The sequence below is a fragment of the Chelonia mydas genome, chromosome 5 (assembly GCF_015237465.2).
Source record: "Chelonia mydas isolate rCheMyd1 chromosome 5, rCheMyd1.pri.v2, whole genome shotgun sequence".
Taxonomy (NCBI): domain Eukaryota; kingdom Metazoa; phylum Chordata; order Testudines; family Cheloniidae; genus Chelonia; species Chelonia mydas.
Window position 1 is genome coordinate 86,218,412 of NC_051245.2, and position 15,124 is coordinate 86,233,535.

At 40.7% G+C, this 15,124-nt stretch overlaps 1 protein-coding gene across 17 annotated transcripts in view; it reads left to right on the top strand.

The window, feature by feature from the left end:
• The window catches only part of CDC14B (cell division cycle 14B), an 83,469-nt gene that overhangs the window by 25,937 nt on the left and 42,408 nt on the right, over positions 1-15,124 (top strand). For 16 of the 17 annotated variants that reach the window (XR_006291209.1, XM_037901706.2, XM_037901703.2 and 13 more), the window contains one exon: positions 14,546-14,622. Coding sequence is in view for 16 of the 17 variants with exons in the window: in XM_037901706.2 (XP_037757634.1) it covers positions 14,546-14,622 (77 nt within the window). In the remaining variant the exon portion in view is untranslated. Of the gene's footprint in view, positions 1-2,492; positions 2,624-3,166; positions 3,297-14,545; positions 14,623-15,124 lie in introns of all 17 variants that reach the window. The other variant, XM_043547517.1, reaches the window with a different exon arrangement.

A 15,124-nucleotide genomic window follows, 5' to 3' on the forward strand; every position in this document is an offset into this window, starting at 1 on the left:
TTTGAGTAATAATTCATTTAAACTACAATACAGACACACATTTCCTGCATCCCTCAGAAACAGTACAAAGGCTTAGGGGAATCAGTGGTAATGGAGGAGCTGAGCAAGAGGGAAGCAATTGCTGGGAAGGAGCCTGGTAGTGAACCTGGAGGGTTATTGGATGTGGGTGGGAGAAGTATGGAACAGTTTTTTTGGGGGGTGGAAGGGATTGTTAGGGAGTTGGGGAGCCTCCCACGTGCAGACCCTGTCTGACCCCTAGTGTCTCCCATTCAGTCCGGCACATCTCCCCGCATCCCCATGTGGCCCTACATCCCCCCCAGCCACCCGCATCCCCACTCCCAGCATCCCCCTGTGCCCCACTCTGTCCCCACCCCCCCACCCCATGCCTTCTCACCTGGCCCCGCAGGCAGGGTGCTGTGAGGAACCCAGCCTCTCCTCCCTATTGGCTGCTGACTGCTGGCTGCCCTCTGTTCTGGTGCCACAGCAGCGCATGGTGGGCGAAAGGCATAATTGCAGTGCCTCTCAGGCAGAATGTATTTTCTGCAGAGAAAAATAATCTGTGGGGGACGTGAATTCTGTTCATGCGCAGTGGCGCAGAATTCCCCTACGAGTAACAGATAAAGAGAATACTGCCTCTGGGGATATCTCCTTACCCACTAACCCCATAGAAGATCTTCCATGGAGAGCTAGATTTGTGGACTGAGAGAGGGTTATGTGAAGATCATCCACACATTGCAGAACTGTACCCCCAAAGGCAGACCTGTCATTAAACTACCCAGACATTCATACGTGGAATCCCCCACAGGTCTTTCCATTGTCTGTAGTGGGAACTGAATCATGCTTTAAGAGAAAAATGGCTTAGAAACTGCTCCAGTATGTATGATACATATATATTCAGAGAGACTTATTTAATTTGTAAAATATTTTGTGCTGCTTTTATTTCATTAGGGAAATATATGTATTTAAACATGTATTTATTTGAATTAAACCTATATGAGTTTAAGAAACTAGGCCCCAGTGCTTAGAATAATGTAAGTTCTTGCCTCTGGTAGTCAATAGTATATTCAGTTATTGGGCAAAATTCTCTAAAGCTCAGTACAGGGAAGTGTAAATGGAATGAATGAAAAATTTAAGTTTGTATGTATATTTAAGCTTTCCAGCCCATTGGCCTATCACTTTCACTGTTATGTTGAAGATCTGGGTTTAGTTTCTTGCTTCCTAGGCTGTCAAGATTGTGAGTCCTTCATGACATTTTGACTTCTGTCAATTGAGTGGTATTAGATGCCTGAAGGGATCTCATTTCTACAACCCGCTTCTGTTCCAGTTCTGGAAACATATTGGCCACACTGCAGATTGGGGAAGGGAGGAGTTTGGGTGGGACGCAGGTGAAATTAGATAGGGGAGGAAGTCATCAGAGGTGCAACAGTGAAATGAATAGCGCTGTGTTTTTACTCTATGGGATGGAGAAGAATACAAACCAAAATGTGTTAAATTGTTACACCAATTTGCTGTTAAATAAGTCTGTTCTAAAATACAGAAATTAAAAAGGGTTTTTTTATTCTTCATGAGAAAGATGAAGGTTCTTATCATTTCACACTTCTTGCCAGTTCAAAAGAATAGAATTGAATTAACTGCAGCTCGAAAGATTCTCTTCTGCCCAACATGAGTTGGTCCACTAAAAAATATTACCTCACCCACCTTATCACTATCAAATAGAATAGTCCCTTGTAACTAGGATTTTAAAACTGTTGTAGCTCTTAATTTGGAGGGTTACGGGGAACATTTTGGGGCCCATTTTAAGACTTACTTTTAGGGGAATGATCACACTTAAATGTGTTAATTTTAAGTAATCTCTTTTTAAGATAAGCCATATCGCTGTATATGTGCTAAATAAAAATTGTTTATCACACCAAGACTTTCCTGTTTTAGGGAACGGTACTGACGTTGAATTTTTGCTCTTTTTTTTTTTTAACACTCAGCTGTGTAAAACGTGAGGTAGCTCCCCAAGTTTATAATGCAATAAATGTAAAATAATTAGTACTCCTCAGAGCCTGTCGTCTAGGAACAATCAATAGTAAGCATTCAAGTGATACATCAGTACTATTAACTTGAAAGCCTCTTGCTTTGAAACCTGTTTGTCCTTAACGTTGCAACGATCAATAATTTGTTGCATCGTGTAATCCTTGTAACGTCCACTTAAGCAAATCAAGGCATACCATAGCAACATTTGTCATTGAAGTGAGGTGAGCTATACCGTTCCTGACTTTCTAAAGTAATTATGAAAGTCCTAGTTAACTATTGTGAGGCTGAGAGACTGAGGTCAATGATTTGGTGTATGAGCAAAGGCTGTTCCAACTCTTTTCTTCACCATTATGTTTTTTTAATATTTTACCCCCCCCATCCCTTTTCATTTAACAACTTTTTTCCCCTCTAGTTTCCGAATGGGCCATCCAGCCTAAACACTTCTTTTTATATCTACTGCTTTCTTCCAGGTGTGCCTCATGTGCCAGCCAGGCCTAACTCAAGCAGCCAGAGCTCTTCAATGTAACATGATCTTCAAGATAAAAAGCAAAGTTTCTTTTTTTAAACAAACTCCTTTAAGATCCCAAATCTATAACAAAATGTAAGTGTATTTCTATCACTGCATTTACTCTGTTGGTGATTTGGAATCTTAATCCCTTTCATTTCTGGTCCTACCCTGCACTTTCTGTAATGTCACAGTCTGTTAAATTGTCATTGAAGTGATCAGAATACACCAGCAGGGATACAAGCTTCTGACCATGTGAGATTGGGATGTATCTCACATGATCAGCAGCACAGAACATGTATCTTACTCAAACACAAAGGCTGGGGGCTAAAAGTATTTGGTTTAATTATTTAAAAACAAAGCCAACTTTGTGTCATCCTTAAGGCAGAACTGTCTTTATCTGGAAGCAATCTACATTATTTAGGCCTTACTGTTCTACCAAACAGAGATTCCTTGAGATGATCTATAATGTCTCTAAAATGGCTTCTTTTGATCCTCACCAGAACTTAAGTGTGGATGGAGAAAGCCGCCTCCTTCCATCTTTATTGTGTCTGTACTCAGATAAACCAAATTTAACCTCCTCCCTAATTCCTATCTCCCTTTGCTGCATTAACTTAGTAACAGTGTTTCTTTTCTCAGGCTTGGCACTAATTATGTACTTGGAGGGCAACCCTCCATGGGTACCGCCCCAAGAACTGCTGTAATTCAGGTCACCTTCTCCAGGACTCATCTCTGTACTTTGTCTATTTTCTCATCTTCTTTCTTCAGGGTAAGCAGTGTTTCCTTCACCAATTCTGATCCATGGTGCTATTCTGTTTTTGCTATCTCAATTTGAAAATGCCACACCTAGGAAAAACAGTATTTTGGAGAGAAGGAGGGAGCTGTCGAAGCAATAGCCCTTCTGTTTGTGATACTCAGTGCTCAGCTCCTCATTTAGTGTTTGCACAGTGATTAATCTTTGACTAAGGCTATATGGGGTGTATGTGGAAAGGAATTGACAGCAGTATATTTTTGGAGGGAGGAAGTATAAGACTTCATTACTTATCCTTCATTTAAGCGAAACCTGCCTTGAGTCTTGTCTTTCTCCTTCAGAATTCGCCCTTTACAACATTTCCCTATTCTGACTTATTTTAAAAGGTTGTAGAAAAACTGTTACCATAACTAGCATTCACAGGTTTCAGAGTAGCAGCCGTGTTAGTCTGTATTCGCAAAAAGAAAAGGAGTACTTGTGGCACCTTAGAGACTAACCAATTTATTTGAGCATAAGCTTTCATGAGCTACAGCTCACTTCATTGGATGCATAAAGTGGAAAATACAGTGAGGAGATTTATATACACACAGACCATGAAAAAATGGGTGTTTATCATACACGTTGTAAGGAGAGTGATCACTTAAGATGAGCTATTACCAGCAGGAGAGTGGGGTGCGGGGAGAGAAAACCTTTTGAAGTGATAATCAAGGTGGGCCATTTCCAGGAGTTAACAAGAACGTCTGAGGAACAGGTTGCGGGGGGAGGAATAAACAAGGGGAAATAGTTTTACTTTGTATAATGACTCAACCACTCCCAGTCTCTATTCAAGCCTAAGTCAATTGTATCCAATTTGCAAATTAATTCCAATTCAGCAGTCTCTCATTGGAGTCTGTTTTTGAAGTTTTTTTTGTTGAAGAATAGTCACTTTTAGGTCAGAAATCGAGTGACCAGAGAGATTGAAGCGTTCTCCGACTGGTTTATGAATGTTATAATTCTTGACATCTGATTTGTGTCCCTTTATTCTTTTACGTAGAGACTGTCCAGTTTGACCAATGTACATGGCAGAGGGGCATTGCTGGCACATGATGGCATATATCACATTGGTAGATGTGCAGGTGAACGAGCCTCTGATAGTGTGGCTGATGTGATTAGGCCCTATGATGGTGTCCCCTGAATAGATATGTGGGCACAGTTGGCAACGGGCTTTGTTGCAAGGATAGGTTCCTGGGTTGAAATTGTGGAAAAGCAGCATCACTTGCCCCATAACCTCAGCAGTGCAGAATACAATGCCATCTACAGCCTCAGAAACAACTCTGACATCATAATCAAAAAGGCTGACAAAGGAGGTGCTGTTGCCATCATGAATAGGTCGGAATATGAACAAGAGGCTGCTCAGCAGCTCTCCAACACCACTTTCTACAAGCCATTACCCTCTGATCCCACTGCGGGTTACCAAAAGAAACTACAGCATTTGCTCAAGAAACTCCCTGAAAAAGCACAAGAACAAATCCGCACAGACACACCCCTGGCACCCTGACCTGGGGTATTCTGTCTGCTACCCAAGATCCATAAACCTGGAAATCCTGGGCACCCCATCATCTCAGGCTTTGGCACCCTGACAGCAGGATTGTCAGGCTATGTAGACTCCCTCCTCAGACCCTACGCTACCAGCACTCCCAGCTGTCTTCGAGACACCACTGACTTCCTGAGGAAACTACAGTTCATCGGTGATCTTCCTGAAAACACCATCCTGGCCACTATGGATATAGAAGCTCTCTACACCAACATTCCACACAAAGATGGACTACAAGCCGTCAGGAACACTATCCCTGATAATGTCACGGCAAACCTGGTGGCTGAACTTTGTGACTTTGTCCTCACCCATAACTATTTCACATTTGGGGACAATGTATACCTTCAAATCAGCGGCACTGCTATGAGTACCCGCATGGCCCCACAGTATGCCAACATTTTTATGGCTGATTTAGAACAACGCTTCCTCAGCTCTCGTCCCCTAATGCCCCTACTCTACTTGCGCTACGTTGATGACATCATCATCATCTGGACCCATGGAAAAGAAGCCCTGGAGGAATTCCACCATGATTTCAACAATTTCCATCCCACCAGCAACCTCAGCCTGGACCAGTCCACACAAGAGATCCACTTCCTGGACACTACAGTGCTAATAAGCGATGGTCACATAAACCCCACCCTATACCGGAAACCTACTGACCACTATTCCTACCTACATGCCTCCAGCTTTCACCCAGACCACACCACACGATCCATTGTCTACAGCCAAGCTCTACGATACAACCGCATTTGCTCCAACCCCTCAGACAGAGACAAACACCTACATGATCTCTATCAAGCATTCTTACAACTACAATACCCACCTGCTGAAGTGAAGAAACAGATTGGCAGAGCCAGAAGAGTACCCAGAAGTCACCTACTACAGGACAGGCCCAACAAAGAAAATAACAGAATGCCACTAGCCATCACCTTCAGCCCCCAACTAAAACCTCTCCAACGCATCATCAAGGATCTACAACCTATCCTGAAGGACGACCCATCACTCTTACAAATCTTGGGAGACAGGCCAGTCCTTGTCTACAGACAGCCCCCCAACCTGAAGCAAATACTCACCAGCAAGTACACACCACACAACAGAACTACTAACCCAGGAACCTATCCTTGCAACAAAGCCCGTTGCCAACTGTGCCCACATATCTATTCAGGGGACACCATCATAGGGCCTAATCACATCAGCCACACTATCAGAGGCTCGTTCACCTGCACATCTACCAATGTGATATATGCCATCATGTGCCAGCAATGCCCCTCTGCCATGTACATTGGTCAAACTGGACAGTCTCTACGTAAAAGAATAAAGGGACACAAATCAGATGTCAAGAATTATAACATTCATAAACCAGTCGGAGAACGCTTCAATCTCTCTGGTCACTCGATTTCTGACCTAAAGGTGACTATTCTTCAACAAAAAAACTTCAAAAACAGACTCCAATGAGAGACTGCTGAATTGGAATTAATTTGCAAATTGGATACAGTTGACTTAGGCTTGAATAGAGACTGGGAGTGGTTGAGTCATTATACAAAGTAAAACTATTTCCCCTTGTTTATTCCTCCCCCCCAAACCCGTTCCTCAGACGTTCTTGTTAACTCCTGGAAATGGCCCACCTTGATTATCACTTCAAAAGGTTTTCTCTCCCCGCACCCCACTCTCCTGCTGGTAATAGCTCATCTTAAGTGATCACTCTCCCTACAATGTGTATGATAAACACCCATTTTTTCATGGTCTGTGTGTATATAAATCTCCTCACTGTATTTTCCACTTTATGCATCCAATGAAGTGAGCTGTAGCTCATGAAAGCTTATGCTCAAATAAATTGGTTAGCATTCACAGTAACAGTTTAATCTCACTTCTCTCTCTACCAGGCTTTTCCAGTAGCCTTGAAGTTTACTCCTTCTTGTACTTACCTGATTTCCCCTTCTTCCTTGGTAGAAGTAAGGTTGCGCGGGATGTGCTTGTACTTAAGACAGTGCTCCCTTCTAGTGTGTCCTCACTAGACTCTGCAGCTAATGGCTTTCTTGGGCTATCTTCCCTCCTCACTTGCAAGGCTTTTTATGGTTCTTCCTTTTTCGTGATTAACTCTGAGTTTTTCAGAGGTGGGAGGTTTCTCTCCTCGTGAGCTGGTTTTGATCTACTTTAATTGTTTATAAAAACAAATAACCATTTGTCTTTCATTGGCCATCTGTGTGTTTCATGACAACACAACAAATTTAACTCTGACCTTTAGGTTAATTTGTTGTATTTTTATCTTGATTCTGCTATTTAAATATTTTCTTGTAAGATATATGATTAGGTGGGAAATATCAGTTAATCTATCAGCTGTTGAGAATCTTTCTTTTTTTGTAAAGTATTTATATATTCTTGAGAAACCGCAATCATCCATGTAATAGAACTGTTCAGTATTAATTTATGGTGAAATGTATGCATCTGTGTGGACTTGCATTTGAGGCTGATCTATGTGCTATATACGTACTGTAGATTCTATGTTTGTTCAGAAGGGGGTTGTGATGTGTTTGTTTGCAGTTTACAGCTGTTAGAATTATTATTTTGGGTAAGTGTTAAAGCAGTTGTGTCATGACATAATAAATCTTATGCTTCCCATAAGCATATTTCATTATTTTCTTGGTTTTAAGTGCTTGAGTTTTGTAAATGATGTGATTAACTTGCTATGTTAAGTAGATTTTAAAATTAAGGATTTTTTGTTGGGGGGGAGAGTGGAGGTGGAGTTTGAATGTTCAGAGTACTTTATGAGCGCTGTCTTATTTCAAATGCTATAGAAGTGTTTTGTATCACTAGAATACGGAGTTGGTTTGTTGCAATTTAACTGTTTTGAGTTAGATTTAAATAGGCTAATCTTCTGTAAAAGGCAAAGTAGCAATGTAAAATTTGTATGGTGACACTACAGAATGAGGTAAAATTCTTCTTTGATAACCCTGTGTAGTACTAAAGTTTGGGATGCCTCCTTCAGATGGAATTTCCTTTCCCTTGCTGTTATTAACTGTTTGTCCCATCTCTCTTAATGTATTTAATAATTGCACCGTGGTTTGAACAATCTCTTGTTAAAATTCTAGGTTATCACCAAGTTCTAGTAAAAGAACAATTCTTTCCTTCATCCCATGGTATATATTGCTACACATAAAGGTCACTTTCTAAATTTTCCTACAGAGCTCATCCTTCTTGACAGGAGAGAGGATATGCAGACTAGGCTATCCCTCCTCTGTTGTGTAATCCAACTGATGTCGATAGGATTATGTTCAAGGGTAGGGATTTGCATGAGCTGTGTTTGTAGGTATCTGTAGAAAAGTACACTTATTTGGAAAAAAATCTTCTCTTCTCAATTCTTAACGAACTTGCACCCCGTATGCCTTAACTAGAAACAGATGCTATAATTGTAAAGGTAATTAGCTAGGGTGATAGTATGTTCCCATTGCTAATTACAAGCATATTATTTATGTACTGTGAGATCAGGATTTTTTTTTATGTATATAAAGCCAACAGGGGAATTTTAGATTATCTAGAACAGTAGTAGTGTTTTATATATGTTGATCCATGGATGAAACTGCAATGGATTATTATGGTTGACTGAAAAATGCCTGTTCTGTGTTAATAACTTAACTGACAGTTACTTACCATATTTTTTAAATAAACCTTTTAAACTGTGCTTTTGTATAACAGTAACCCCCAGTCTTTTGGAGTGAAACTTTTTCTGCATATGCACACTCACATTTAAAATAAATATAAAATATATGTATTGTACAGATATTGTATTAAAGGTGTTAGATAATGGGATTTTCCTTCTTTTAAAAACAAGTTTTTATTGAGCAGCTAGCTGTCATGTGAGTGAAAGACTGTTTCCTGGAAAATGAATAGATTGATAATGAGAACAGTTTTAAGAAAAACTGGACATGTGCAATTTTTGTAGATTGTTTCCCATTTCATTTTTGGTATGATCTTGTATTTTACCAGCGAGATCTATTTGGATAGATCACTTGATATATTTGCTTGATTATTTGCAGCCTGTTCTCTTCTTAATACCATCTTCTATTTGTTGCATTAGTGAAATTAAAAATTTCACAAAAAGGTTGTGTGTGTATGCAAGGTGGGGGGGCTTGCACCTGAAATACTAGAAAATACCCAGGGATTTTACTAGAAAAAGCTTACATTATGTATCCTAATAAACCAATTTCAACTTCAGGGTGTTTATCCCCGAAAGGCAAACCCTCTTCTTTGTTCCTCTCTTCTTTTTTTTTTTTTTTTTGGCCTAAGACCTAGTTCTTTGTCCCCTAAATTTGCAAAACATGTTAGGAACTCTGTCTTCATCCTATACTATTCACGACTCCAACACTTTAATCCTTTTTTTAATCTTGTACTCTGAAATCTCAGATGTACTTCTAATCTTACAATGTGTCTCTTAGGGCAGGTCTACACTCCGGGGTTAAATCGACCTAAGTTATGCAACTCCAGCTACGTGAATAACTTAGCTGGAGTCGACATAGCTTAGATTGACTTATTGCAGTGTCTACTCCACGCTGGGTTGATGGGAGAAACTCTCCTGTCGACTTACCTTATGCTTCTCGTTCCGGTGGAGTACCGGAGTCAAGAGGAGAGCAATCTGTGGTTGATTTAGCGGGTCTTCACTAGACTTGCTAAATGATCCCCGGTGAATCAATCGCTGCAGCATCGATCCATGGGAAGTGTAGAAATGCCCTTAGTTACCTTTTCTGCCCTTACAGTCACACTTCTCTAGCTCCTTCACCTCTTCCTTGAAGCAAGTACTTGTCTTCTGTCTCCTGAAGAAATCTTCTCTCAGCTCCCACTTGCCTCCAACTGTTGCCCATCTCCCTCTTCCCCTTTGCCTTCAAACTCCTGAAGCAAGTGGTCTTTTCCCATTCACTAATTCTCTTTTCCAGTTCTTTCTTCAGTCCCCTGCACTCTGCTTACCACTTCATTCCAATGAACCTGCTCTCATTAAACTCTCAAATGACCTTTTCTTGATCAAGTCTCCTGGTCACTTGCTCAAGTTCTAAAATTTCTCGGCCATCTTTAGATCTGTTGATCAATCTCCTCCACAAGTTCTACACCCTGGTTTCTGCAAATCCCATGTTTCTTTAGATCATATCTTCAAACTCTTCTTCAGTGTTCCCTGGGAACACTGGGATGCAGCTTCACCTCTCTCTCTTCCCCTCCCCCCCCCCCATCTTGTTATCAGTATACTTCAGTGTCCTCCTCTGCTTCCTCTACACTGTGCTTACTCCAATAGATTCAGTCAACCGCTCTGTGCCAGTGATTCACAAACCTATTTTGCTACTCGCACCTTTCATCCTCTAGTCTTACATGTTTGCTTGTGTGGCCAAGATTTTCTCTTGAATGTTCTCTTGCCAACTTGAGTTTATCTTCCGTAAACCCTTCCTCTTCCCCTTCCTTTGTCACTGTTTACGGACCATCCTACCTGTACTCCAAGCTCACAATAAGTTCAGCATCATCTTTGTCTATACTCTCCTTTCTCTCCCAGCTAGTCATCATCAAATCTCATTGCTGCTTGCTCGACAATATTTCTATAATTTGACCATTAGTTAATATCTGCATTGGCAAGGCACCTCTCTTCACTGTGACTACTATAACCTCCTCCACTATGCAACTGCAAGATTTTTTTTTTTTTTTAAACATGTATAGCATCTCTTTGTAGCCTTCCATCTATGGTCCAAATTTCTTGGTCAAGGTATAGTCAATGTCCAGACTCCAGGTAAAATAAGAATAAAAAATGATGATAAGTAAATAAAAATTTTGGGATCCATTCAAAAACGTCTGGCTGTCCAGATTTGGCACATGGTCCACTATTGACTACTTTGGTGTAGAGGCTGAGCCTCTCCATTTCCTCTAAAGCACCCCATAACATCACACCTACTCACCATATCCTGTACCCAAGTTCTATGCAAGCCACTTTTTACTGATGGGTCCATGTATCTCCTTCATCAACACTTGTCTTTGCAACTTCTTATGTGTCATCTCTTACATGTAGAGCAGTGGTCGTCAACCTTTGTACGCACAAGATCACTTTTTGAATTTAAGTGCAACCCAGGATCTACCCTGCCCCTTCCCTGAGGCCCCGCCCCGCTCACTCCATCCCCCATCCCTCCGTTGCTCGCTCTCTCCCATCCTCACTCACTTTCACCGGGCTAGGGCAGAGGCTGGGGTTCGGGAGGGGGTGCAGGCTCAGGGCTGGGGCCGAGGGGTTCGGAGTGTGGGTGAGAGGAGGCTCTGGGCTGAGCCTGGGGCAGGGGTTGGGATGAAGGAGGGGGTGTAGGCTCTGGGAGGGAGTTTGGGTGCAGGAGTATTGGGGTGCAGGAGGGGGTTCGGATTTCTGGCTCCGGGAGGGGGTTCAGAGCTGGGGTTGGGGTGTTGGAGGGGATTTGGGGTGCAGGATGGGGGTAGGGGGTGCTGGCTCTGGAAGGGGGCTTAAGGCTGGGCAGGGGGTTGGGGTGCAGGAGGGGATATGGGGTGTGTGCTCACGCTGGGCACCACTTACCTCGGGCGGTTTCCAGTCACCAGCACAGCAGGACTAAGGCAGGCTCCCTGCCTGCCCTGGCCCAACGCCGCTCCCAGAAGCAGCTAGCATGCCCCTGCATCCTCTGGGGGGTGCACTTGGCTCTGCATGCTGCTCCTGCCTGTAAGTACCACCCTGACAGCTCCCATTGGCCACAGTTCCCCGTTCCCGGCCAATTGGAGCTGCGGGGTCGGTGCTTGCAAGCAGGAGCATCGTGCGTGGAGACCTGTGTCCTCGTCCCCCCAGCGCTGCAGGGATGTGCTGGCTGCTTCCGGGACTGGCGTGGGACCAGGGCAGTCAGGGAGCCTGCCTTAGCCCTGCTGCGCTGCCGGACTTTTAGCGGCTGGAGATCACGATCAACTGGTAGAGGCTCCAGGATCCACCAGTCGATCGCAGTCTACGGGTTGGTGACCAGTGATCTAGAACATTCTCCCTCCTGAAGTTCATCAAGATCATTCCCTGTCTGCACAAGTTCTGAAAAACTCAGCTATTCTGTGAAGCTTCCTTCTACAGTTACTTTTGCTCCACACAGATTTGCTCTTTAGGTCTTGTCTACCCTGGAAAATGACATCCTGTTACTGTGTACATGTGTGCAAATATTTATTAGGCATGTCAGCCGTAAGTGTAGTTAGGACTGCTGTGCTGAAAGTCATATTTACTGACATAATTTTAAAAACAACTATCCTTGTCTGTATGCTGAGCATTAAGATTGTGTGTTAACAATTTGTGTGTTTAAAATCGTGTTATAACCATTTTACTGCTCAGATCAGGTCTCCATTTAAAACTTTTGCCAGTATAACAATGTTGTTTAAGGGTGTGAGTTTTGTTGTTTTAAATAACACTTCTATACTGGCAAAAAAGTGCTTTTGGTAGTATAGTTTATTTCATTTGGGCAAATGTACTCTTTTGCCAGTATAAACTGCATCCACGCAAGGAGGATAGATGGTATAAGCTGTATTTCTACTTTTTTAGTGTAGATTATGCACTAGTACAGGCCCTTACTGTTTGCTTGCACCTCTAGTTGCTATTCCTGTTCTGTGGGGAAGGGAATCTTGTTTTCCTAGTACAGCTGATGGATTGTGGAGTGCTTTGTGCAGCTTTTGGCACTATGTTAAAGGTTGAGAATAACTAGTGCTGCTGGATGTGTCGTGTCCGTTTTATCAAAACAGGCTTGATTATTCTTGGAATACAGCCTATACATCCAAACCGTGTAATAGATAATTGTGGTGTTAAACTACACCGTCCTGGGAATGCTAATTGGATGGACATCTGAGGAATAGTCCTTGAACAATATTTTGTACTTAATTTTAGTCTCTTTGTCCCTGGATGTTTGTTTGAGTAAAAGAAGGCAATTTTTTGAAGGGATTCAGAGTATTTAAATGACCAAAAGTAAGCTAAAATTCAAACCTGTTTAAAAAATAGTTTTATTTTTGTTTCATCCTGCTACTAGCAATGTTAAATATTTTCCTGTTTGTTCTCCTTGCAAGAGGAAAACCAGTAAAAGTCAACACTTTATTTTATGTTGTTTTATGTTATGTCATTTTATGTTGGTTTTGAAAATGTTTCCAGCTTTATTACCAACATGGTTCCCCTCAACCATGATTTTGTTAAACTTCAGATCTGGCTTTACAGCTGTATAACTGTAATTACAAGGCAATGCCAGCTTTTTTTTTTTTTTTTTTTTTTTTTAAAGAAAATATGCCTAGAAAAAGTCTTAAATGGTGAGGGAAAATTTTAAGTAGATACTTTTTTACTTTATTTCTGTCTAAAAACAAACAAAAAATATACTTTTGGGCAGATATTTTGGGAAAAGTGGCTGTTAGCACAAGAAATGTGAATTGTTTGTCTAATTTGAATGATCTTAAAGTACTTAGTTTAATGTTTGTTTTTTAATTTGCACTATTGACAAAGAGATTTAGGAAGTAATTTAAAATGTTAAAACATCTCTTAACAATTTAAACATTTTAAGATTTATACTTCAGTAAAGTACAGTGTTCTTATATAAAGATTTTCTTTATATTTAATAACATCATCCATATGAAACAATAGTTCTAATAAGAGATGGCAAATGTCCCTCACAAGGACTACTGTAAACTCTCTGGCCCCATCTTATAGTTGGAAACTGACCCACTCCTGTCAACAATCAGTGCCCTTTAACCAGTGTTGAAAATGGTGTAACAGCTAGTATATAGACAGGGCAAAATTGTTTTCAGCACAGTCGCAGAAAGGATGACTGATTGAAAAAACAATTTATAGTACTGGTTCAAGAGAAACCATTGATGAGAGTGGCTGGCAGCTATGGATCAATCTCCTGGTGCAGACAGCTTTTTAGACATAATCTGTAATGAACTGGGGTCTTGTGAAGTTGGCATCCTTTCCTGATTTCTTTTAACAGTAAAATGTTTTCAGTACTTAGTACTAGATATATTTTGCCCTCATTATGTTTTTGGGGTTTCTTATCTTCTATTAAATTGTAGGCTGCTTTTTTTTTTTTTTTTTTTTTTTTGGTGACATCTGTATTTAATTAGTGGACACTGCTTAACCTAGTGTTTGTTCAGGTTGTGCATTGAAGGCGATGCAAGATTTGGAATACTGTGATCTCCTACAGCTCCAACATTAGAAGGATCAACATTCTCCTTTATTACTGTATAGCAGCTTTGCAGATGGGCAGCTTTATTGCTTTGCTGGTGCCGTAGAGGTTTTGTGTTCTCTTACATTTCTTTTAAATTTTAATCACTTTAAAGTTTGTACAAAATTGTCCATGAAGAATATGTTAGAGAATTACAGCAAAAATATTGTATATTTCGTACAATAGTGTCACAAAAGCACTTTCGCTGGGATCTGAAACTCTACACAAATCCTGATGTCTATACATTGGATGCTATGATTCATAATCTAACATTAATATTGGCCAGTATGTTATATAGTATATGCTTTGCTTCTGTCTACCACATAATTGTTTGCTTATATTCTTTTGTTCTTGATGCCATGCTTATAGGAAAAAGACATTATCAAGCATATGGTATTTTTTATGGTATTTAGTTTAATATTTTACAATAAACATTGAACATTATTAATGGGTAGCTTAAAGTTACCATTAAAAATTATTTTCTTTCCTTCTTCCAAAAATAGATAGTATACTTAAGAGAATCACCCGAAGATGTGTACAGGCTCTTATTGGCTGGAAACGTATCTTATCTTCCTTTCAGGTAATTATAAAAATGTTAGAATTCTGTGTGTCATGATCTCTGAATGGTGTTCAGAGGCACTGAGTTGGGGACCTTTGCCGATGACTGTTGCACATCTCAACACATTTGGCAGTCTCTGGTGAAAACGAGGTCAGATAGTGGAGTGATATTGCAGGTCAGTACTGAGGTGTGCTGGCAAACCTACAGTATATGAGGAAGCTTACATAACTATTTACTTTCATTAGCTTTTTTCCCCTTTGAATTCACACTAAAAAGGGAGATAGGAACAGTTAATGATAATGAATTCTAAATTAATACCATTAATCGCCCAGTCTGAATTCTCTTAACCTCATACTAAAATATCTATTTATATAAATATTTTGTGGTGACCGCAATAATTTTGACCTATCTTTTCTGTCACTTGCTGAACACACTCCCCAAAAATAGATGCTTGATTATTTAGTACTTCTTTGTGTAAAATGAAATTTTTACCAATGAGGAAACATCTAAAAATAAAAAGGTT